Genomic DNA, 27,802 nt, shown 5'->3' on the forward strand with positions numbered 1-27,802 from the left:
AACAGTCGGTGCGCAACCATCTTGTCAAAACTGGAGTCGGACACAAATAAATATTATAAAATGTCCTAAATCGCTCGTAATGACATAACATTATCTTCGTATTTAGTAAAGTATTGTGTTTAGTTTACGTTGGTGTTGTTTTCAACGCGGTTATTATACATTTTGCTCAATATTTCGAGTTTTGTGTTGCGTCAAATGACGTCATGTATGTGATTATTAAACACGTATCGTGGCTGTCGAGTTTGTAAGTATTTTCTTTTATTTCCTTGTTGATATTATTGGATTATTTCTAATTAGGAGTTATTGGAAAGTGTGTACAGTTGCTCGTTTCATTCATGATTAGTGTGGGAGATTACGTTTCTTTTGTATTTGCGGTGTTTTTCTTACGCGTCGATTTGGGTTGTTGGCAGTTTGCAATGCCCTTGAAAATAATGCAGCAAAAATCACGTTCCAAGCCGAAACGAGCAGTGAATCTCACTTTCTGTTCCATTCATTATGTAGGTGCTATAACGCGTTTGAAGTGCCAATTACCTATATTCATCGTACCGCTCATAGCAACCGAATAATTCGTCCCCTAAAATTGGAATCGCGTATAGAAAGTGCTGTTTTGTATGAAACATTAAATAACTCTGCATATAGGTACGGTGCCGTGCTAAAAATAACAATATATCAAACTCGATTATGTTATACATTATGTTGTAACGATGTCACAAAAGGAGTTTTTTATTAGACTATGTAACTACCTACACGATGACTAACTTCTAGCTTTCCAATTTTAATCGAGTGGGGTCGAATCTGTTATGATATTTTAGATGATTTGTGGTAGATCTTGACAATACATGACTAAATAGCCATATGCTAATCATCTGTGTAATGTAATGTGGGCGTGCGTAATCATTTCATCAATTGTTGTATGTGTGTGACTTCCCCACATAGGTAGCTTGCTTGATGTTGTCGCTAATATAGCCATTCTGGCGATCTATATAAATACCACAATACCTATTTGTATTCCGTATAACTATTACTTAATTAGACGAAACTAGTATTTACTGTTGAACTTATACAAACACTACTTTCTAATACGAAATGAATACTTAATAAAACAACAAACCTATTATTTTCTCTTTACTTGACACTTGTGTAGTGACGTGCCATGTTTTAATTGGTGACTATTATCGGTTTTTCTGTTTCAACATTCATATCGACAAATTAGTTATTGATAGCGCCATCTATATTTAAATTTAAAGCAACTACCGCCTACGTAAGTTGGACACGTGCAAGAAGAAAAATTTCAAGTAATAAATGTCATTTTTATTATAACTTATAACATCGTGAAATGGCTTCTTCAATCAATACTAAGGCAGTCCGTAACATAGATTTTAAATACAATAGAGTTACTTTGTTTCTTCGTAATGCATTTATAACATTGATGTTAGGTCAAGCGGAATAAAAATCGAAACCTAATAGGAATACTTATTAGAAAAACCATGTCTAGCAGGTGGAATAGTTTTTATGTCCAGTCTGGTTATTGTGCACGTAAATAATAGGGCACGAATAAAATGAATACACAATAACATACTTGCCCATAACTCCCAGGAGCTTTTTATTTCAAGTTGTACACTTTTTCTTTTGAAACTCTGGTGGCCTATTATCGGTAAGAGCGTGCAACTTGCAAACCAGAGGTCGCGGGTTCAATTCAAACCCCGGCTCGTACTAATGAGTTTTTCATAACTTATATACGAAATATCATTTGATATTTACCAGTCGCTTGTCGGTGAAGGAAAATATCGTGAGGAAACCGGACTAATCCCAATAAGGCCTAGTTTACCCTCTGAGTTTAAAATTGGAAGGTCAGATGGCAGTAGCTTTCGTAAAAACTAGTGCCTACGCCATTTCTTGGGACTAGTAGCCCAGCAGACCCCAGGCTCCCATGGGCCGTGGCAAAATGCCGGGACAACGCGAAGAAGATGATGACTACACTTTACCTTTATTGAAATTTTACGAGTTCTTTCGATCCTTAGGTATAAGGTAAAAAGTTTCCTTAAATTTTTTTATTTCCATTCCGTTCCTATTTTTCAGACTTTGGATGACGTTAACGCAAGGGAAGGATCGAAAAATTTATGCGTCTATCGAGACACATTTTTCAAAACAAAAGTGTAGGAAGTGTAGGTACAACTTAAAATAGGTACTACCTACCTTAAATGTCCCGTATGAATTGTTGTCTCATTTCTTAGTGCAAAAAAAAGGTACCTACCTAATTAAATATCTTCGTACCTACCAATTTGTACCCTACAAATGTAATGCCGTCTGCAATGGTCCGTCGGATTAGGCATATTGATGCAGCGCTCTATTGGAAATTGAAATGACAAGACCCCCCTGCCTCTGCGTGCCTGACCTAGATATTGACCCCATACCGTGGAACTTTAATCAGTATCGATTAGGTACTCGACTTGTAGACACCATTTGAATATTTTTTTCTTAGGTTGCATGTAGTTTCTTCATGTAGTATCCATATTTTCATAGCTACAATGGAGTGCCGTTGTAGATTCCAAGTTAGTCTAAATTAGGTATGGGCCGAATATTGGATATTTTGCATATTCGGCAAATTTTCCAATGTTCGCATTCGGTTAAAGTGCCGAATATTCGAAAAACATTCTTTATTATGGTTGTCTTGTTGCAACACTGTAAAATGTAAGCTCCTCCAGGACTTTTCAAATACTCTTCCATCGGGCTACGTTTTCCCATTGACATTAAAACACAATATAATGACTTAATGAGACATTTATTGTTAGGAGAGTGTCGATTTTTTTTTATTGTAAGTCCCTTGTCTTTTGATAAGTAATTTCTAAGGAATTGCCTAGGAAGCAATTCATATTTAGTTGCTAATGTAATTGAAGCGTTTTCGAGTGTATAGTTTATTATTATAATGATACAAATGATTCAGTAAGATCTGAACCGAACATTCGGCCGAATATTTTTATTCGGTCAACTCTTTATTCGGCCCATATCTGGTTAAAAACAGTCATAATTTAACAAAAAAATCAAACAAATAAGTAGATATACCTACATAAACTCCCATGACATGATTCATCATAGTCCAGAGATTCAGGATACTCTCGTTTTATCTCAAATATTATAGGATATTGTAAACTTAATATAGGCAAGCTACTCATACTCATACTCATACTCATTTATTGGTAAAATATACAATTTTACATGTCAGCAATAAAATACACAGTTGAAATTAAATTAAATTAAAAATATTTACTTGATCTACATTCGATTAAAATAAAAGGATACAAATACAAATAAATAAAAATGACAAGTTAAAATTATTAAGTTATTCGGATAAATTAAAATCATACATTAATATTATTTAAGCTACATTATGTTATTACATTTAAAATTAAGAAATTCATTAATGTCATAAAAAGCTTGGACAGTTAACCATATTTTTAATTTATTGTAAAAGGTTGAGTCACACTCAATCTGCCTTATAGTTAACATCAGTTTTAAATTCTCAACAGTGCACTATTCAAACTTAATCGTAAACCCTGACCTAACCTCGAGTTTCTCAAGCAAAATGTGTTTTTAAACGAATAGATTAAACTATTTTATATTAAACAACATGCTTCGCAAAGTTTGTGCAGTTTGACCCAATCTGTTTAAATGTGGCGTTAACAATAACATTTCCATACTGTGAATCATGTCGTTTATCAATACGGTTTAATGAATAGTTAGTAAGTTCGCCTTTTGTTATGTTATACACGTGAACAAACATTGGATAATACTCATATTTTTAAAGCATCATTGTGTTAAAACTTTAATCGAATTTAATACTATAAGTATGACAATTTTAACACAATAAATAGGTTTTATGTGCTACCAATTTAATCTTTTTAAATAACAGTCATAGCTTCAGATGATTCGTTAAAATTTAATACTCATGACCCCATCCTAAGTCTGCTGTCGATGTCGCCAACGTCTTGAATCTTGAGCCTACCTACCTAAATGCCTTGTGGAAAAGCATTTCGACTGTCTTCACAAGTATTATGAAATTTCCGTGCTATATGCCGCAATACATCTATGATTTACGTGTAGTAGATTTCGCTAAATCTTGTTTCTAACTTTTCATGTCATGTCATATACAACTGTTTGTTGAAATCTTTATGTTCCATCTCTTTCCTTAATGTCTGAAGCCAAGATGACGCAGTCACATTCGCACAAATCCCACTACGAAGAATATTGTGGGCTTGTTCTCATTCTCTTCCAAACCATTATTCATCCTCTTTCTGAAAATTTGGCCTCTCTGCAGGTCGATATTTACATTAAACAATACTAACATATTTTTCTTCAATAATGACTATGCTAATTTTCTTAACCTTATGGTATTTGGTGATGCGAAAACAAGCAAGAATCGTGTTTAGTCTGCAAGACTTGTGCACACGCTCATGAACGGCAAGAAATAAGACGGTTTACTAACAACACGTGTTGTGGAATTGAAATTACTCGCGAAATATTTGTGCTCTTATTGTTTCTTCGTTCTTTGCAATGATGCGGGTCATTGCGGGTATAATTTTAGGCTATCATCTCTTTGAGCCATATTCTTTATCGTATTTAGGATTCTTAGATAGGTATTTTTAGAGTACAGTCAAATATTTACGGTATTATGATGTGAATGTTTTGTCTAGTGACACTCTTTTAGAGGTCCTAGCCTAGAGAAGGTTTGTAAATAAAAAGAGTTAGATATTAACCTAGCTATTATTAGCTAACGTTTGTTAAATTTTGTAAAGCAAACAAGAATATTAAAATGACTGTTAAGGACAAACAATTATCAAGGGCTTATTAGACTTGTTTTACATTTTAATAATTTGTGTGCATCTAGAATGTAAACATGAGTTGTAATATTAATTGAAGCCAATATCCATTTATTTCAGAAACGGTAATTATATCAGACCTGAGCAAAACGAGCGTTACTTACAAACAACTTGCCTTTATAAATAGCCGGATATGTCTGCAACTGTTCTAATTAAACTGTTTACGCTTTCCATCGCGTTTGTAAGGGATTAACTTATCAAACAGATACCTTTCAACTTTATTTGGTAACACAATTGTTTAACTTTTTGACATTTTTTAATAACATTAGTCTGCATAACAAGTAAAAAAACGCAAGAAAAACTATGTCAATAACAAAGAGTAAAACTAACAACACCTAATTACCGAAATGTAACAAAAAAAGTATTGTAATTGAAATATATCATACAAAAAAAGCTTACTAAGCTTAAAATATTGATATAGGGTTTTATCAATTATTTGTAAGCACTCGAGCTGCTCGTGATATTCTTAATGTTGTTTCTACTATTTGTAATGTCTATTAAAACTTCTAAAATTAAAAATAAATGTTATTTGCTTAAATAAAAATAACAAACAATATTTCCCTTCCTGCAAACACGCTAGCAATTAAAATAAGCCGTAAAATATAATCAAATATCACTAATGAATAACCGCTATCGTGTATACCCGTTTCGTTATCAACTACTCAGAATTTTCCTGCATTCCTTTTAATAGGTTTAAACTTTTATCATTGTATTTTGAACCATATTTTATTCAACACTCGGCATATAACTTCTACACGTTGAAACGTTTGCTTCGTTCCATTCGGTCGATTGCCAAACAAAGACTGAAGGAATGGGATGTGTGGATGAAAATGAACTACAATGATGAAATTTATTTTAACAGATTTTTTGTTTGCGACGCCGTTAGCAATAAAGTAAATCGTCTGCTTAATGGTAAGGTTACTGTAAGACAGTACTTTTCTTACCTACAAGGAAGCTTAAGGCTTCTTCATATTGACGCAGATCCGCAGGCCGGTCCGGTGCGCGAGCTACAAAAGTGCATACATGCAATAATATGCATGATTTTCATTCGCATTTGTATGTACTTTTGCATAGCGCTGTCTCTCTCACACTGGTACGGTGTGCGGAGCGGTGTTGATAAATAACTGAAACGAATTATTTTTGGCTTTTTTTTTAAAGGATTATTATAACTGTAAAGACTATTGTAGAAGTCCTTATACAAATGCAAACAACCAAGACGTGCAGCTATTCGGCGTTGATGAAAGCCTCGTATCTAGCAGCAATAATATTTTTATTGCCCTGGTTTGCTTTATCATATATTCTCAGTTTGTTTTCTAATTATTTCTTATGTCTAACCCGAGTAAGAAGCTCAATGTTGAATAAAATATGCAGATTTACATAAATTGACGTTATGTTGTGAATCTAACATTTTTTATGAAGAATTTATTTTTAATAATAATCGTTTCATTAAAACTTTTAAAAAATCGTAAAATGTTACTGTTATTTTTTTTCTATCTAGTTATAAATAGGTACCTACCATGTTAGAAAGTTTGCGTAAACAGTGCAGATTGCCAAAAAGATCTATAGTACCTAGGTACCTATATTTCTACTATTGTATTCACCATACCCGATGGTTACTCGCGTATAGGTATAATGTTATGCATTGTACCCAGGGGTGGGAACTTGAAATAATTAGCAATAAACACCGAATTTATGACGACAGATCGACCTTCAATTAACTTAATGTCTGTACTCGTTATAGGCATCGTTGCCAGCTTTACTATTTGTTGCCATGAAACTCCGATGTTTTAATAAGGTTAAAACCCGCAGATTATAAATGATTGCAATTATCAGGGTTATAAGATAAACAAAAACAACAAAAATCTGTAGTCTGTGGTGTATGTTGTTTTTTTTTAACGGTTGCGGCACTATCGTTTTAAGCTTTGCGCGTAACAGAGTACATAATCCTTGTTGTCAGTTACCGGTTTTTATCCCGTCCCTTGGATTTTTTCACAACGCATTAGTATGACACGATTTTTGTTAATACTTTATTGTAACTGTATTTACATTAATTAATTCTAAATAATAATAAGACTCGTTGAACTCGATAACTAGTTTCCTTCTGATAAATGGTTGTAAACCGGAAATAGTTTGCAAAAATGCTATCATTACTCCTGTTAAATTAGGGAAGTAGATGGTTAATATAAATAAATTAAGGGGCTTATACTCAAATCACCGTTTTTAATAGCAGTAGTGTACATGTTTAGTGTATTGTTGATCTTCGGTGATAAAATAATAACAACTATCACGGCTCGGCTATAATAAGAATTCGGCATAAAATATAGAATAACCTTGTACCAACATCATGACACAACACATCACCCCGAGGTCATACATTAAACACAAAGTCAAAACCATACAAATTACCCACCAGTTGTCATATCTAAAATCAGAATTACATCAATTTGGCACTATAGGTGAAAGTATTAAGTTTCAAATTCGTTTGTATGCCATAATTGTGACGTTTTTCATCTTTAAAACTGGTGTAGCGCTGATTGATGGGTGTAATGACAGATTGCGACGTCACTGCGATGTTTTTTGCGCGCTGTGCTGTATTGTCTGCCAAAAGTTTGTAAACAATGGGACGAACTTATGTTTTAGATTGTTTTTGTCCCTATTCTAACCAAGCACAACTTTATAGAACGAGATAACAAAATAAGGTTAAGTTAAAAAAATAACACATTTAAAAGTATAGATCGTGTCATTCACGAAGACGCGTCCCTTGACTCGTATTGTCATGTTAGATTTGACAAAATTTGCGCGTCATCGTGGATGAGACGAAGTAAGTCAAACCAAGATAAATTTGCAGCGATTATGATAGTTCATACGGTGCACGGGTTATTTTAAAAGTCAAACTTCTATGAACTTATGACGTTTAAATGACATTTATACCGTCTGGGCTGTCAAAATCGCTGAATCTTGGCCTGACTCTAATAGTGTTGCCCGGGTTGCCCCTTTTTTTCTCAAAGCACATAATTATAAACATTCCAGATTAGAAATATTCGAAACAGATAAGTCCCTTTTCACTTATCAGGATGTAAAAAAAAAAAACAGATATTAATTATGATAAGAATAATCCCATATCGTAAAGTAACTGTGTGCATTTCTTAACGAGAGTAGTGATGTGACAACGTTATCGGTTTTTGATTTAAACTCGTCGCTACTTGTTTGTTTACTAATGACTCATGTCTATTCTATGTAGGTAATATATTTTATTGATGCAAACATATACCCCTAGACTACACACACACACACACATATATATACGTAGGCATAAAATAAAGTTTTACTCTTGAAGTGAAAATGGTTTCTACCGTATGCCGCATAATATCTAAAATGCCATAAAGACATGAAATTGTAGTGCTTAAATATCTACACGGTGTTTTTTTTAAACTCCGTTAACTTCGGGGTATGGCTAAGTACAGACCTACCTATAAGGAAACTAAATGGCATAGTTATTTTTTTTTGTAAAAAGTAATTAATAGCGTTGTTGTAACACGGACATTATATTTAAATCTACCAAACAACTGAAAACTGAGTAAACTGACATATCAATGATATTACGAATATAGATCGTCCGACATAGTACTTGCGTTTAGTAGCAAATGTATAAACTCATACTAAACACTCATCTCTCATCAATATGTAAACAGGCCCTAAGGCAAGTGTACACGCTTGTAGGGGCCTTATCACATAAAAAAGTTATCATTGATGAACTTCAAAATGAAGTTAATTATAATACCGGTTTCTTTGAGAAAGTTACTTAATTTGTAATGTAAACAGGAATGCAACCTTGAAACTTACGGACTTAAAAAAAACACCGTGTACAGTCAGCCAAAAAGTGGTTTACTTTTCGACTCTATTACTTGACAAATAAAGTCGAAAAGACCTAGAGTCAGACCAAGATAAGTTGGCAGCGCAATTTTGACAGCTCAGACAGTGCAAGTGTTATTTTAAACGTCAAACTTCTATGGAATTATGAAGTTTGACTTATCATTTGCACAGGCTCGGCTATCAAAATCGCTGCCAACTTAGCTTGTTCTGACTCTTCTGATTTCCTGTTTACTTATATAGGCATCGCCATTTAGTGCCAACATTAGCCCTGTTCAGCTTCCTGTGAAACTAAGTTGGATACTGGCTAATTTTGTTGTACAAAAATATTGAAAAGGTTATTTATGTTATATTAGACAATGATGTGTTTTAAAACTAGATTTGACCTTGTCGTGTCGATTTCGCACGCTAACAGCAAACGCACACACGGCCACTGCATTCGACCTTGACCTTGCCAGCAGGATTCTATTAAATTTGGCAGGTGATGCTACCTCAAAAGATTATGTCCTCGTAATGATATAAGCGACGCTGTGTCAGCCGTACCAGAAAGGTGACGCTACTTAAGCGCAAGTTTATAATTCAATAATATTATCTTGTGAAACACCTCTCGCGTCTCACGGTCCTAATACTAGATATTATACTATAAATGTCTTTCCCATCACGCAACAATAGTGTTCCGGACATTTGGGAGGTATGCACGGAGCCGAAGCCAACACGCAGATCCCCTTTTGACACTTTAATTAAAGTACCCGGAAATAATATCAAATGTCAATCATTATGAAATGGATCGGTGTTGAATTTCTTTTGTTTAGTACGATTTTAGAACGAAATAAATTCAATTATATTCGTTTTTTTTCTGTTTAATGCCTGCACGTACTACTGTTTCTGTTTAGCCTGATGGTTGACTGGTAGAGAATGCCTTTAGGCATTAAGTTCGCCATTTGTACTTTATTTATTATATTGTGCAATAAAGTTTAAATAAATAAATTATATTTTCTAATATTGTTGCGAATTTTTCTTGTATGGTGGGCCGCAAGGGATTTGAATAGAAAGGAAATTACGAAATTAGTATTGTCCGTTGTCCGGTATCACAGAGTAAACCGCCAGTTCAACAGGCAAATACCACGCGTGGTTCCATCGTATTGTAATATCTGGGACATTGCGTGTTTTGGTCACATTACATATGCAATTAGATTTTTATAGCTGAATTCTTAAAGCAATGGGAAACAGCCCGCTGAATTCTTAAAGCAATGGGAAACAGCCCGCTGCATTCTTCATTCAAAAATTACTTCAAATTAAAGATATATTTTTGTAAATTATTTAACAGTGGCCTGAAAGAGAGACTGAAGAAAGCCTTACAATTTCTGTGAAACCTTAATGCAAGTTCACCGATTTTATGGTTTTCTCTTCTACGGTATCACCGTTGTCGACACTACAAAAAATCCTAATGCGGCCTTTACGCACTCGTCGAGACAGGCCGAGAGCGAGTGTGTATAATTACTGCTCACTTCTGGTCTCGTCTCGCGCTTCTCCGATTGGATCGGAGCCGGCATTACCCTGGACGCTTGAGTGAAATAGGACAAACCTGGTTAGTGGTCGTGGGGTTGGGTAACGATCGGTAGCGAAGAGCTGGCCAACATCAGCAGCCACATCGTCCGAAAACGACGAAGATTGACCTCCCCACATCGGTGGGGTGCGACCGGCCACATTTTTCCCAGCCGAATGGCGGATACGGCCACTCATACCTCCTCACAGGGAGGTATCAAAAGACATTAATCATCCATTTACATTAGGAATATTAGGATAGATTTGTTTCAATTAAAAATATGTTATCGGCACAAAACCTGTCTGGCGTTTTAATCACACTCTTTTAACTTTTGTGTGTGGTGGTCAAAATTCGTATGCTCTAATCTCGGTTGTGCATTCTGTATAAAGCAAAACAAATACAAAAAAAGATCACTCGAATGAAGATGAAGATGAATTTGATCAGGATCTTTTATCATTTTCAACCTAGTGTTATGTTATCCGGGCCTAGCGCCATGGTCCGCTCTCCTACTTAATCTTCTCCACTTCCCCGGTCTCCGGAATCTTCAGGTGTGAGATTGTTTTCTTCCATGTTCCATCACGACGTCCAACCAGCGTTTCTTAGGCCTACGGCGGCCGCGGGATCTAGGGCCTTGGACAGTGAGGCATTTGTTTCCGACGTAGTCAGGATCCTTTATCATACACAGGCAAAAGGTAAAAACTCCGAGTAAATCTCCATGAACGAACTTCAAAATAAGACAAAAACCGGAGACTAGTGATAACGCTAGTAAGTTCAAGCATCATGTATTTTTCTTATAGCTCAATATGCCAGATTAGCAATGTGTCATAGGAATTTCCAGCTGTATTAAGCTATCCACCTAAACTGACTATAAAAGTTAACATTATCATTATGCCTACGTTTTATTAGCGTTATTTTTAAATTATATATGATATAAACTATACAAGAACGGTAGTTATTACCTATACTTAGTTATCGATTCAATATCGTCACGGCCTGAAACTTGCCCGCACCGTTGATACGGTATCAATGTTAAGGTCAAACACATTTCAATCAATGTCTTTGTCTGTTTTTTGTATAATCTTGCCTGTTTTTATCACATCAATTTCAAGATAACAATGTGTTAGATCTACAGCTTAAAGTTGGACCTTTTTTCCATAAATGAAAGGGGTATCTGCTATATCCTCCTACTATAAACGTACTTAACTATTATAATTATACTTCAAAAACCTCATTTTGTATGAAGAAAAGAGCGTACATTCATTTAATTTCACTTATTCCTTGCTTTGTGTGTGTTGTGTGTACAAAAGGTCTTACCCCTGACCTTATAAGGGTATGCGTTGCAATACATTTAAGAGCTAAGTACATTTAATATAAAAATTTTATAAGTTAGGCATTCAAAATACAATTTAAATTAATTTAAAATATGATAAAAATATAATTTAAATATTTCTTAGTCAATGGTTAGTCATTAAGCTATAATTTCAATTGATTTATAATTATTTTATATATAATAGAATATTATTTAGAGAGGTGCTGACAATCTGACAATATCTATGACCATTTTCAATATTTTGGCTGATCATTTTATAGATATTCCGTGACAGTATAATAGGTTTTTTCCACAAGAAATTGTTTTAAAATACGTATAAATTTGTTATAGTCAGGTTCAGTTTTTACTTCCATCATAAATGTCGGCAACGCACTTAAAATAAAATAAAAATAAATATTATAGGACATTATTACACAAATTGAGCAAGTCCCACAGTAAGCTCAATAAGGCTTGTGTTGAGGGTACTTAGACAACGATATATATAATATATAAATATTTATAAATACTTAAATACATAGAAAACACCCATGACTCAGGAACAAATATCCATGCTCACCACATGAATAAATGCCCTTACCAGGATTTGAACCCGGGACCATCAGCTTCGCAGGCAGGGTCACTACCCACTAGGCCAAACCGGTCGGCACTTACAACCCCTTTGGTGTTGCGGGTGTCTATGTGCGATGGTAATTGCTTTCTATTTGACGATTTGTCTGCTCCTTTGCCTCCTATATCATAAAAAGTTCATAAGTTTTTGGCAAAATGTCATTTTTGGGACAAGCTTTTATTGCTGACTGTACTTTTTTTCCACAGGCAACTAATACTCATCGAGACAATTTTAAAAACCCCAAACACAATTAGGTTTCGTTGTTTTATCACAGAATTTCTTATGGCTACCTTCTGTTTCCATCATCAGATCAGCTTGATGGTACCATAATATTGCATTGTCACCCGACTTTCTTATGTATGCAAATTTTCAGCTTCATCAGAAACGGTCAAATTTAACTTGCAAGATTTGTCCCATACATACTAACAGGGCAAGTTAAATAAAAGCTTGTAAAAAGGCAAATTTTTCGGTTAAAATCGATTGTGTCCCATCACTATTTAAAAGTGTAAAAGTCACACATGTTTAAAATTTTAAAATTTGAAGAAACTCTTTATTCTACAAAAACACATTAAAAGTAACTTACCACTAGGAAAAGTTAAGTACCAAAGCGAACTTATCTATTTTAGGGATCTCTTCCAATCAAAGAAAAAGAAATTAAAGTACCTAAAAGAACAATTGTCAGTTCTCTGTGTAGGAAGTTATAACGGCTGGCAGAATGTAGGTTACTTACTAATTGTTTATAGGTATGTATGTACCTATTGTTACCGGTACTTACCTGTGACGAAGTTAGAAGAATACAAAGTTTTCCCAAAGGAAATAATAGTCATTGACTATACCGTTCCTGTGGTTTTTATGACAACCTAAACAGTGTCAGCGCCGATTGAGGAACGAACGGTATACGAATAAATTTAACCGCAGTGTTGTGAAGGCTCGTTTAGAAACCAAATCATATCTAAATAATATAGATTTTTTTACTATGCGCATTGCATCTCGTTCGTACTTGTTTTTACTGAAGCGTTAGCGACGGTCTCCGTTTTGATTCGGGTAAACTGGGAGCCTACCGCGAACCACGTTCGACGTGTTGCCTCTCTGTCGCACTTGTAAATTCGTACGTAAGTGTGATAGGAAGGCAACACGTCGAACGTGTTGTGATACTCATGATTAGCGCTGAATGGGTTAAATAGGATATGTGGATGCACATTAAACAGACTCTATTCAGCACATAATTAAATATTATAGGACATTATACACAAATTGAGTTGACTAAAGTCCCCACAGTAAGCTTAATAAGGCTTGTGTTGTGGGTACTTAGATAACGATATATATAATATATAAATATTTATAAATACTTAAATACATAGAAAACACCCATGACCCAGGAACAAATATCCGTGCTCATCACACGAAGAAATGTCCTTAGCAGGATTTGAACTTCATAGGCAGGGTCACTACCCACTAGGCGAGACCGGTTGTCAAACCATATCAAAAGGATTTAGGCTAATTCGGATATAGTAGCATGTTAAAACCAACTTGTTAAAACCAACTTAGTCAAAAACTTAAATCTAAATAAACCTGTTTAAAAGGATGCGCGATTTACATAACCCAATTATCAACCGTCGGGCGGACGTCGAAAGCTCTGCGCGCGCGCCGCCGTTTTCACTTTCATGGGCCGACGGCCCAGCCTCGGCACACTTCGACTGTGGGTCAAGGTTCTGGAGTTTATGGGAGCAGGTGGAATTCGGGCGAGAAATAGAAAACTTATGCTATGCAGGTCTAATAAACGTTAATAAGATGTTATTTTTGACATATGGGACATTTTTTTTATTTGGACTTTTTTATGTTATTTTTACTCAGAATCACTAGATATTTCGATCCTGGAAAAAATGTCTCAAGATTATTGTTTCCATTTTTCAGAGACTTTGTATAGCGGTAACGGAATGGATAGATCGAAAATTAAACTTTATAGGTCTCTTTGACTTTCAATTTGTATTTTATAAATAAAGACAAGAGGCTTTTATCATACGAGTATATGATCATTGCTTACGAAGTGAAGGAAGTGTTCTTTTCAATATATACCTATACGTATGTTGTGATAAGTGACAAAAGATCGTATTAAGTATTTAAACTGTCAGTAAATCTTAAATTTTGTGGAGGTATCTGATGTTTCATTCATAGTCATAATAAAGTAGCTAATTGATATGTTTAGGTAAAATATACGTGTATTTTGTTAGTTTTATTTTTATTACACTGTTAAGAGCTACTTTATAGTCATTAGTTGTGTGAACCTCATTATTCTCCGTAACATTAAATATAAATTTAAATTATATAATAGTATGGATATCAACCCACACTAACACAACCCTACCATGTATAATATAATAATCGGTTGTATTTGTATAAGTAAATATATTTTTCACTGGCTAAAATCCACGAAGACCACGAAAATATCAACGAAAACTAGATTCCCTTGAAAAACACTTCCCTTGAAAAGCTAACAAGGGCATTAGGGCAGTTTAATAGTTTCATTTATTTTAAAACGTTGACATTGAACTGAAATAGATCTCATATACTAAAGAGAAACTCTTTCTAAAATGGATAAATTGTGACAGGTACCGCCGTGAAGAAGTAGCCTAGAGGTCCAGGGCGTAAGCCGTGGGCATGTTCACTATTTCTTTAAATAATAATAAATTAATACATATTTGGGGGCAATCTTAGATCGACCTAGCCCCAAACTAAGCAAAGCTTGTACTACAGGTGCTACTAGGCGACAATATACATACATAGGTATATAGATAGATCCATACTTATATACTTACATAGAAAACACCTATAACTCGGGAACAAATATCGGTGTTCATCACACAAATAAATGCTCTTACCCGGGACGCGGACCATCGACTTCATAGGCAGGGTCCACTAGGCCAGACCTGCCCTCAAAAAGTCTTTAGTATAAAACATCTATTTCAGTTTATAATTTATATATAGTAGAGTCATAATGCGTCATAAATAATTTGATTTGTTCCCAAAGTTACAAAGTTGTACGTTGAAATACTTGAGATTGAGTCGACAAGCACTATACGCATACGAACTAACGAAAAATCGGTAAAATTGTCAACTGGAAGCGCAACACTATGACTATACTAAAAGGTCAACCCGCAAGAATGTGGTCGCGAGTTATGTGGCACAGAACGTGATGTTGAGGCAATTGAAATTCGTTTGCGGGCGTAGATGGCGCTGTTTCTTTACTTACAGTTCAAAATTAAAAGTTAACCTGTACCCCTAATGTAAACTTATTGGATAGCGAAACGTGACGTACGCGTTTGTGTTAAGTCTCATTTTATATGGGATTTTGAGTTTCCAAAACGTCCCGCTTGGCGCGCTGTTTCTAAATCCACACTATCGAATAAATTTACACTAGGGGTTCTGCTCTTTCTACGTTCAATTTGTATGTTATAACTACTTTACTTATAAGAACTAAATGCTAAGGTTCTATGCGCCTTATAGGGCAGAAATTTCCGGTGTCGGTAATATTAAGTATGACACAATACGTAAAGAATTACGATCGCGTGTTTAGTTCGTTTTTATTGATTAGTATTCTATTTTATTTTCCTATTCTGTAGTGAACTGGTACATAGCAAAATATTTCCAGTAATTATATATTAATTATATTTACATACCTTATCAACTTCTAATTGTCTCATTTGACTAACTTAGTAACTTTAAAATAAAGTAACAGTGTCGTGACACATCCGCGAAGGCGTGCTGTGAAAGTTTTCAACGTGATAACATACCTGTGGGTAAACGAACTTGGCAACCTTTGTTACGACAAAGTTACTTAAGCAGGTGAACTGTCGCTACTGTTATAAAGTAACAGGTGAATTTTGTATGGCACGCCGTTAGTTCCAGATCCGGCCACTAGGTTATATTAAGTTTGTATATATTGTTATTTAATTATAGTCTCTTACTATTATAGTTTCATTTACAGACGTCATTTATTTTACTTCATGTTAGTTAATTTCGGTTATATATCTCATGCCAAAACTAAATATCTACAAATAAAAATATCAACGCATTTAACTTTCATTTTGGGTGCTATTATGATCTGACCGAGATATAATTTGTATTATATTAATTTCAAAACTTGTTGCATTTTGCTTTTAAATATATTAAAACCTAGTTTAGGTATAATTAACTATATGACACACATTCTTGGCTCGTTAGTATCCGTTGGAGTCATTCTTGCTTTAACCTAGTTGTCGTTCTTTTGCCAAAATTTTGTTTATAATACATTTAAAATTAGTCTAGTTCGTAACATGATAAGTTTTATAATGAACTGTTTACTCGTATTGTTAGTTCATGGTTCAATTAATTTTTAAAAGAGCTCGACTACAGAAAACACCATTCACGGTTTTTTGAGACTCCTAAAACGAGTGATTTTTCCTCAGGTTGGATCTTTTTCTTAAGTTTGCTTTCTTAACTTCGTTCGGTTCGGGGTATTGACAATATTTTAAATTTTTAACTTATCTATTTAAATAGCTTATTACAAAGAACACGAAGAGTTAATAGATTCGTATTTTTTTCTTTTTCGAAATAACTCAATTGAACATTGAAAAAAAAACGGTTTGAAAAGTAGTTAATTGTAAAAGAGCGTAAATCAAAAATTACGTCACTATGATTGCCGAATGAATACAATTTCGACTGTGTACAAATTAAAAAAAAAAAGGTGGTCACGATGACATTTGACACTCAAATTTATTCGAGTTTAATTTCTTTATTAGATCTTTCGTTGTGAATTTAATATTTTATTAATGATAAAAAAGCTGCATAATCATGAATAGCCAATAGTTCACCATATTCCAGCTCTGCAACCATTTAACCAACAAAGTAACGGGGACAATGCAAAACGCATGTCATCGACCTGATAACGCCGTTATCACGTGACGAATTATTTTGCACTTGGCAAAGGAACGAACTTGATATTGTGTTCATAGATAACGATAACATATGTAAATATAAAATCTTGAGTCAGTACAGTAGCTTTGCTTTATCTGGATATGTGAGATTTTCATTTTCACTCACTTTTCACTCACTTACTTTTCGGTACTTATCGATTTTTCGCAACACTACTTCGATGACAACGATATGTTGGCTTTCAAAAGTATTTATGGCTCCAATCAATTCTAAATTGAGTAATTAGTCTCGTATTTTTAATTAATATAATAATTCACATTATTATACTCTCAAAGAAGATAAATACAAATAACCAGCAAGAGTTTTAGTCAAAGCATAACGTATTATTCATTATCGTAGTCCCACACTGGCTGTTATAAAATGTTATATAAAATTGTGTGACAGGGACAACATAATAAAACACTATCAATACTATTATATTGTCCCTGTCACACGATGTTATATAACAGTCAATTTCAAACCACCATTATGCTGAATGAATTCTCTTTTCAAAATTCATGTGTTCAAAATATTAATTATAAAGCAAAAATAATATTTGTTGCTTTTATTGACTCTATTAACGATATGTGTTTTTGTTTCAGGTAGTGAACCATGTTAGAGCAGGACGGCGACAGCGAGCCGGCGCACCACGCGCGCCGGCCGATGAACGCGTTCCTCATCTTCTGCAAACGTCACCGGAGCGTCGTGCGCGACAAATACCCTAACCTTGAGAACAGGTGAGCTTATCTGTTCCTGAATATGGGTCTGAGGGCCTATTGCGAACATCGAATAGCTGAATTCCATTATACTCAATCGCTCGAATATGGAAGAGCGATAAAGAGGCATATAACGAAGTAGATCCTTCGTTTAGCAAGTACCTTGTGCAATTAAGCTTATCGGTCCTTCTCCGGGGCTTCGCCTTCGACAAGTTTCAAGTTTGACAATGTTGCTTAATGTAATGATTGTGTTGTGAAGGAATCATTTGGATGGTAAAATGTATGAGAGAAAGGTAGAATAAGGCGCTGCACGCTGCGAAATAATTTAGAAATATTTAATAAATTAGCACCTGAGAAACTTATACGTAAGTAGATCAAGCGTGTACTCCTACATCGCCAATAATTTCAATTGTTTGGTTTTACTTTGATTTCGATAGTCTCTAAATTAAATTAAATATTTGAACATCAAATTTAAAGTAATGAAATAATTGTTTCCGCTACTATCACACACATTTATTTTATTCAGGTAAACTATATCTAAACTTATGTAACAAGTATCGTTAAACCAGTAAGGTTTGTCTCGATACTCCATTCCGTAGTAGATTCAATTGTTCATAATAACTATAAGCGAGCTATTTATCAGAAGTTTATAAATGACAAAAACCGATACCATTGCACTGAGCCGACATACATAGGTAGTATTTTGTTTTCCTTATCCTATTGTTGCTTATCGCTGGCCGGACCGGTCTACATTCGCCTGAGTACCTATGAATATAGACAAATATTGTTGAAAGGGGAAAAACTCTCTGGGAATCCCCATTAATAGAGATGATAAATGTAAATGTTGTAAGTGTTGTAGATGTTTCATGTCTATGGATGTGAATCACATTTTGTTTATTTGATACATAATGTAGGCATAATATAAGTATGTTGGTTACATTGTATTCTACTTAGTACATGGAAGAGGATTTTGGCATTATATTTGTTGACATACTGAGGAAACATTTCGTTTTATTTAATTTTTGATACTATCGAGGGTTGAGGTCACGAGAAAAGCCTATCCATAGTCAGGAGAATAATAATAAACTTACTTTATAACTGATTTAAATTTATTACGGGGTCTGTAGGCAATAATATGCGCTTCTAATTGCAGATCCATCACGAAGATTCTTGGAGAATGGTGGGCCAATTTGGATAAAGAAGAGAAAGCCTGCTACACAGGTCTTGCTAAACAGGTAATTTTCATAACTTGTCTTTGGTATGGAAAAATGAATTGAAAATTTAATATAAATTCTTCAATGATTCTGCTGAGTAAATTAATTAGTTACTTCAGGCTTTAATTTTTGCGTTATATTGGTTCCAGTACAAAGACGCTTTCTTCAGCGCCAACCCTGACTTCAAATGGTACAAGCTCCCCGCCCCGCCGCTCCGCACCCACACCTCCCGACCCAGAGAGACCAACGAAAAGGCAAGTGACTCCCCCGAAATAGAATATCACGAGGTCGAGCCAGAGAAAACCAACAACAACTCTACCAAGGTCGACCTCAACAAGAAGCCTATCGACAATGCCTTCGAAACCGACTCTAAAACCCTATCCATGTTCACTCCCGGAAAACTGGCCGACGAAGCCCAAATGGGAGGCCTGAGCAGCCTCCTAGCCGCCAAGACTGAAAACAAAACTCCAAATCCTTACTACTCACCTCCTTCTTATAAAATAAACACGATCTCAAACGACAGATCTCATACTATTATAGAGGCAGAGATGAAAGGTTTCACCCGAGAAGAGATGCTACAAGATGCACTCTCGGAAACATCTAAGATTTTCGAAGAGTTCGATGAACAAAAAGGTCGCCTTTATTACAGCGCCACCAACGACCAACTTACTAATCAGGACGTCATCGATCAGATTGTTGAAAAACGGTACTCTAGGGACGACGAGTACAGCTACCAGCAACATTGGTCCGAAGACGAAAAGAACATGAGATCTGACAGATCGTGCAAAGGGAAGAGGTACCAGGAATTCATGGCTGGAGGTGGACTGATAGTTAACAAGAGGCAGAAGAGAGATTACTCCGACAAAATGCCAGACGAAAATTACAACGCCTCATGTAGTTGGGAGCCTGGTAATCCGCGCAGCGATGAGTTCGTAGCTTACGATACGAAACAAACTATGTCACCTAACGAAACACCGGCCGAAAGCGAATTTAAACCCGACGAAACCGAAGCACCCAAAGCTGACAATAACTTAAACAAACCTTTTAAGGCTGCAGATTTTGATTTAGACGCGAAAATTAAAGCGTTACCCTCACTTAGTTTAGAAAAGTTCCAGCAAAAGAAACGCGAGAACAAACGCAAGAAGAAAACTAACAATTTGAAACCGAAAACGTTTGAGAGCTCTCACATAGTCAACTCGGTTCCTAGGCCTTACCCAATCGACCGGTGGGAGACGGCCGAGTCCTGGCGCCAAAACGTCATAGGCAGTCAGAAACGGAAACCGAGGAAAATCAGCATCACAAGGCTCGAGATTAACAGTTTAATTTCAAGCGTAGATTTAAAGGAAGCTCATAACATCAGCCCTGAATTCAAGATCGCCACGGAAGCGCCTTGCGGCGTCCAAAACCTGGAGATGCGTAAATCTCCTGGCAACGTTGACTTGCTGGCGCTGGCCACGCTGGCCGAAGTCGCCGCGAGCACGTCCAAAATAGAAGAGGCGTCCATCGAAAACATGATGGTCGCCAACCAGGGCGAACACGCTTCCAAGGTATAACATACCAACACCACTAGCCTTAAAAAGATATTCCAAAAATTATTTACTTTATAATCAGATAATATTTATATATAGATCTACTTTTACATACGCATAAAGATTAATATTATTGTACACTTTTAATTGTAGTTTTTATAAAGTAGATTATAGATTTTATTTATATGGAAATAAAAATCTATATATGTATACTTTAGTTGAGTACGGCGTTTAGGCTGCTACGTTCTGCTTTATTAGGAATAAAGGGTGATAGATAGGTAATTATTGATATCACACAAAATAAAAAAGAAGGCATAATCTTACATGTTTTAAGGAATACAAAAGTAATCCCCAAGATGGAGTATATTTATGAAATAACACGTTCCGAGACAAAACGTGATTTTTCTAAACGGAGCGTGGTGTTTTCACGTATTCATCACAATTTACTATAAGTTATGAATGCCAAACATAAGTCATTATGTAAGTATATACAACCTCATTTGTTTTCATATAACATTAGTTTATTTAAATCGCCTTAATTTAGATTTAAAAATGAATACCAAGACACCACATGCATAGACTGCATTGCATTTTTAAAGGGTGTTAAATTTCGGTTAGCACGTCGTGCAGGTTTCAGAAATTTATTTTTTATACAGACGATTTTATTGCGCGTTAAATTAATCAAGATACTAGAAACATCGTCCCCTTTTTATTGGGTTTTTGTTAGTAATCAGCCAGGAGTGGAATGGTCATAGCTACATTTCAAATATCAAAGGTAGAGATCAAATGAATTTATCAACTATCGATAACGGACTAAGCAGGACAATAAGATGAATGGCATTTATTTAAAAAAAAAAATAATTTTTTAATACTATAATTAGGTCCCTTACCTATTTTTAGGGACAAGCATTATAAAATAAATATATCCCACTTAAATAAATATTCTGCATTAGATAAAGTACATAAAATTAAATAGTTTAAGTTTTTAGTGAATTAGCATTTATATTATATTTGAAACCTTTTCGGCATCAATGGAAAATCAAAATTGTATTGAATACTCGTCGGCGAAAAACATCTATAGCTGAAAAAAAAACTGTGTTCTGATTAAATGAAATAATGGCTTTCATCTTATTAATTTTACTATATTTATTTGATACGCTGCGTTAATTATCGATAGTAGATAAAATATATTGTTGTCTCTATGACGATTCTTCCCCCCTGGTAATCAGAAATTTATGGAAACGTTATAACGTTTAGTTGAACGCTAGAGTTATCCTAAAGGCCTTACAAGCCGGCCAAATTTATTTGTGAGTAAAACTCGCAATTTAGCACTTGTGATAAACCTTTTCTAAGAGTTAGATGATAATTATGTTTCTCTTATCAATCTTTACTTTCACTCATTCTCTTTTATAAATTATTGTTTAATAAATGGAGATATCTACACTTACTTACTAAATCCTTAGAGAATATTCTCATTTTATTAACTCTTCATTGATTAGTAAATATACAAAATAATTGTATCCCTTTAGGTACCTGAAACTCAACAAAAACTTCATGTGTATCATGAAACAAAAAAAAATTACGAACTTTGTAATTTAAGTTATTTTAACCAATTTTAAGTTCACACCATTGTCACTAGCTTACTTTCGGAACAGTGTTTCTCAAATTGTTTTATTTTTCTTATTTATTTGTGATGGACTTACTTTTCTGTGATTTATTCTGTCGCCTATGGAGTTTCCTGGGGCCATGAGCTTCTGTTGCAGGTCTAGTCTAGAATTTGTATTGAAATAATCAAGTACTAAATTCAAAAGTGCACTTATCTTATTTAAAGTTACAGACATAGACACGCGCCATAATGTGACATGCTCATCCAAAGACCAAATGTATTTAGCATAGTATAGCTAGGTAGGTACTGTATAATATTAAATGATATAAGTAAGTGGTATATTATAATATCTATCATATTTATATGTAAAAAAACCTTAATAGTTATATGACATTGCAAATGTCAATTTTTTTTTTATTAAATGTAGCTTGTTGCATTTTTGTTTTAAAAACCATGTACTCTTCACGGAGCTTAATTTTATTTGTTGATTTTTTATATAAAGATTTACGGATTGTTACGTTTTAATTGAAAATTGGTGAGCTTTTTAAGGTTCCTAAAAGAGATTTAAAATTTGGCTTGGTCAGTATAAATCTAACATCACAATTACTGAATGTCTTATGAGAAAATGATTGCCTTGTGTAAGACGAAGCCTTATTTTACCGCACTAGAGTTAAGAAAAGTTGAAATGGGGCCAGTCTGCGGTCGGGCGATTCGCACTTGTTCAGGATTGATCGTGTAAAGAGGTAGAAAAGTAAAAGTAATGGACTCGATAAGTGTAAATTAATTAGTCAGAAGTACCTTTTGACGCACTAAGTCCATTATCGTATTGGTGCTAACAGATCTGTTTTTCAAATGTCATTTTGATGCTTCCATTGCTAAAACTACTTCTATTTAACGCAATGGATGGTTTTTAGAAGTGATATATGATCGAATTTTTGTTAATTTTAAGCCATCGCTCGCAATCAGTTTTCATTAATTAGTAAATAAAATGATATTGTTCAACTCGCAACTTGGTTGCGAGATGAATACATTTGTTTCGTTGTTAAATGTTTGAGAAACACTGATCTATACTTTTTATTAGTTAGGCCATAGGGCATAATAAAGTCGGCACCCAAAGTGTATTTGGTTCCAAAGTATATATTGTTGAATGTTTTGTTACTGGAGAATGTGGTTCGATAATGATTATATCCTTTTATTGTAGAAATAAAGTTTATTCATATTACATGGTTGTTTAATTAATCGTCTTGCTCCTATAATCGATTAACATTAGTTACATAACATATTGAAATCGTGCAGTACAAATTACATTAGTATTTTATACAATCGTGATTTTATAGAGAGCTTTCAGTCGAGTACCGTGTTTAGGCAACGAGACTTGCTGAGTTGCCTAAGTGAGGTACGAGATTGAAAATCTTGATTATATCACTATTGTATACAATATTATTTCTACGAGTCATCAAAAATAAAAATAAATTACTATAAAACCTAAATAAGTAATGAAAATTGGTAAGTATCTAAGTAGACAAAATAGTATTGTATACAATCGTGTTATAATACAGAGCTTTTCAGTCGAGTACCGTGTTTAGGCAACGAGGCTTGCTGAGTTGACTAAGTGAGGTATGAGATTGAAAAGCTTGGTTATTTCACTATTGTATACAATACTTTTTCTACGAATCATCAAAAATTGTATTTTTTTTACTATAAAACCTAAATAAGTAATGAAAATTGGTAAGTACCTAAGTAGACAAACGCACGAGCCCCGGCTCGCCCGTCCCCCGTCCTATGGGAGCGCGGCGGCATGTGATTGGTAATTTTGTTTTATAGTTTGATAGTTGACTACAGCGTATCGAAATAAATTTTATACTTGAGTTGGGAGCCTATGCATGAAAAGTACGCTATTATAGTTTGGTATACTAAATCAACCATTAGAGTCGACGAGTAGAAAACCATTTATTTCATGCTATAGATGCATATCTGCTGTATATCAAATAATGATTTAGCCTTTATATACATAAAAAATCGGTAACGATGAACTCGTAGTTTAAAATTTAAAAACCGATAACTTACCGAGAGCTTATAAAAGCGCAACACTAGACGCTGGGGCAGCGGCACCATTGAGGCGTTTTTTAGGACTATTAATTAATTGAAAATATTCTTGCAATATAGTCCGGCAAGCAAATTTTGTCAGCAGAATAACGCTAAATATATTTAAAATATACAAATTAATAATTTTACAATTTTTTCTACTTTCATAATTGGGTTGTTTCCAATTTTTTGAAACGCTTGTATTACGTTCTATATTAACTAAAAGTTGTCCTAAAATTCAACTTTTATACTAAAAACGGCTTTAAATATGATAAATTAACAAAATATGTTTTGACAGATGATTTCGCGCCCAAAACGCTCTTTGAAAATTGTGTGACGTCACAGTTTACGGTTTGACACATAACTACATACACACGTAAAAGATACGAACCGTCAACTGACATTTGTCATTTGTTGTTTATCGCCTAACTGTCAACAGTGTCAATCCGAGAGTTGTGACGTCATCAGAATCTTCAAAGACGTTTCGAGTTTGGTCACGTGACGTGTGCCAAAAGATATTTTAAATTCAATATTTACAAAAATATGGTTATTACAGGTCTCCTAAAAGTAGTTTAACATGTTCTTATAATCCAAAAGAATTTATTGGGATACAATTCTGCCCTAAGATTTGTAGATGGAAACAACCCTATTGATTTGCCAGACTAAATGGAACTACGGAATGGAACATATTTAAATATGTCGTTAATATACAAATATATTAAAAATAAATTACTTGACATCCTTTTTCTGAAAATTTAGGTACTCGTCATAAATGTCATAATACTCATAAATCTCATAATCATAAAACAGAGGGCCTACCGCGAACCACGTTCGACGTGTTGCCTCTCTGTTGCACTTGTAAATTCGTACGTAAGTGTGACAGACAGGCAACCCGTCGAACGTGGTTCGCGGCAGGCCCGCAGGTACTCGACGACCCCGCGTTTAAGGCGACATTTAGAACTGCCCAAGCTCTGGGAGCTGGTGATACAGTCGGGCAAGTCGTTGTTGTAGTGGACGGTCTTCTCTGTTTTCCATGATGTGCGTGAGCTTGGCCATTTTACCGCCCACATCAACGAGCTTGTGGGCGTTTCGCGTGTCGTATTCAAATACTATGCTATTGCGTTTTGACCTCACATACACAGCCACCTGCAAGAAATGTTTTTTGTTCGTTAAATAAAATATCAACATGTCGATATATTTATTGTATGTGTATTGTTTTGAAATGTACGGTCGAGGAAATTGACTCTTTAGTAGTTTACGGCTGACTTTACATTGGACACATCTTAGAATAAAAATGTACCACCAAATTTACTCGAACCGCAAATTGCTAATAAATAATCAATTTCATGTACAACTTGAGCCCGCTCCAAATTTTCGACAAAACCATCACGGGACTTGCCGAATATGGTAATGGCAGCGTCACACCATAATATGTTTTGTTTTTAATATTATTAATTAAACATAAAAATCAAACCAAGTTTGTGGGCGGTTTCACAAAAAGTTGTTGGTGACGTATAGGAATTCCACTTTTGAAAATATTTTAAATTATTTTCAATTGTAGCTAATTTGATAGTTTATTGTATGAACAGCTTAAAAATATTAAATTTATTAAGATATAATTACAATTCAAGTAAATACTCTCAATTATACTTCATGTTTGGTGGGAAGAGGTTCCATTACGTCACTGATTTAGCAATGGATTTAAAAAAAACTAGAAAGTTTAAAAGCATAATACACTGTATTAATCAAACATAAACAAAAAATTCTTCACAAAAAAAAAGAAAATCGTTTAAAAATGTTAACGAAACCAGTCACTTTTATCAAAAATCTTTCCTTAACGCTACTTTTCAGTACTTTTCACTATATATTATTGCCCACAGCTTGACAAATACTTAAAATTGAAAAAAAGTTTTATCCATCTTTGATAGCTAATTAAGTACAATGTCTTTTAACAAGTTATCATTTCAATATCGTTAATATATTGTACAATATCTTAGAAAATAAATCACAGCCATAAAAGGACACAATTGACCAGTGGCGTAGACTGGAACACAAAATGGCGTTTAGGAACTATAAGGTAATATTCACATTGCTAGGCCTTTTGCACTTTATTTCTAGTTAATACTACAGAGGCAGATCATTGAGATCATAACAGTCATGATATATAATATATAAACTATAAAACTTTTTTAATCACTTTAGTGTGTAAACAGGAGAAGGGATACCATTTATTTTTGTTAATTTTTTACTTTAAGTATAGAGTATCTGGCAGACGTCGAAAGGCGTTTCCTGAAAATTTTCTAAATAGAAAATATCCAAAGATGGTCTTTCCTTTTTTATCTTGGCTTACACTAAAGGTACAATATAAAGCAATATAAAAGTTAAAATAGTTATTTTGATTAGTCTCAAGAATTATAGAGCGGCATTAGCCAAAACTTAACAAATTTGCCTGTTTTTTCGCGAGCTATTAAAAAGAAATACTCCCAGAGATCGATGCAGCCCATTGTTTCGTGCACAAGAACCATTAAAATAATTAATAAGCGTGTCTCTCACAGGTGGTATTAGTTTAGCAGTTTAGAAGCCATCGCAAATAAATACGTAATCAAACCAAGACTGGCAGATTAGCAAGCAAACAGGCTGACGATGAAAAACATTGTGTGTAACTCGGGGCGTAAAAATATCGCAAACTCAAGTCTTTAAATCGCTCCGGCAAGCTGTCGCCTTTTAACTATTCTCTAGTTTGCAATATTTAACTTACGCCCCATGTTTCACAATGTACTATTATTAACGACGAACTTTAAAAACGAGAATTTGGATAAATAAAAAAATATATATAATATTGCATTTGCAATTGAATGAACTATTTATATGTATTACTATTGTAGATTTTCAAACCAGTTTATTGTACTGTCACATTCTGATTTAAATAACGTACAGTGTCATGTAGGTACCCAGCAATAGCTTCTTTATGAAACGAGCCTTAGAGTTCCATTACGTCACTTTTTAGTTCCATTCACGCTTTAGTGGCGTAATGGAGGTAACGTATCCACGACTTCGCGACATTAAAATATAATTGCAAATAAAGTATCAGATTTACAATGAATATCACTCTTTATTCTGAATCTTGATTAAAACGGTTAATAACACGCTAAAAAGTTTTAAGTAAAGAATTATCTTAACATATCAAAATCAGTTGCTTAGGTGGAACTTCTTTTTTTGACTAAGAGCCACGCGACCGCTCTTTTCACATATTGCGTACGAACTGCTGTCATTTTCAACAAACTGGCGGCTGATACAGGCTTGAAATGTTGCTATAATCGAAAATAACTTCCTATTGCTTTGCTTTATTGTTGCCAAGGTAATAAAAATGCGGTGGCGTAGTATGGGAATTCCGCTAAACGCTATTTCGCAGGACAAGACAAAATCTGTTGTTTTTAATTAAATTTGAACCACACTGCTGCATTTTAAGGTT

General features: G+C 34.4%; 1 protein-coding gene across 1 annotated transcript; it reads left to right on the forward strand.

Annotated features, from left to right (window-relative positions):
• LOC133526025 (uncharacterized) lies at positions 1-21,302 on the forward strand. Its single transcript, XM_061862496.1, has 4 exons — positions 1-244; positions 17,783-17,917; positions 19,050-19,131; positions 19,260-21,302. The coding sequence occupies exons 2-4, from the start codon at positions 17,793-17,795 to the stop codon at positions 20,661-20,663; spliced, it is 1,611 nt and encodes a 536-aa protein (XP_061718480.1). The 5' UTR covers positions 1-244; positions 17,783-17,792; the 3' UTR covers positions 20,664-21,302.
• The last annotated feature ends 6,500 nt before the right edge of the window (positions 21,303-27,802 follow it).

Source organism: Cydia pomonella, chromosome 15, assembly GCF_033807575.1.
Source record: "Cydia pomonella isolate Wapato2018A chromosome 15, ilCydPomo1, whole genome shotgun sequence".
Lineage (NCBI taxonomy): Eukaryota > Metazoa > Arthropoda > Insecta > Lepidoptera > Tortricidae > Cydia > Cydia pomonella.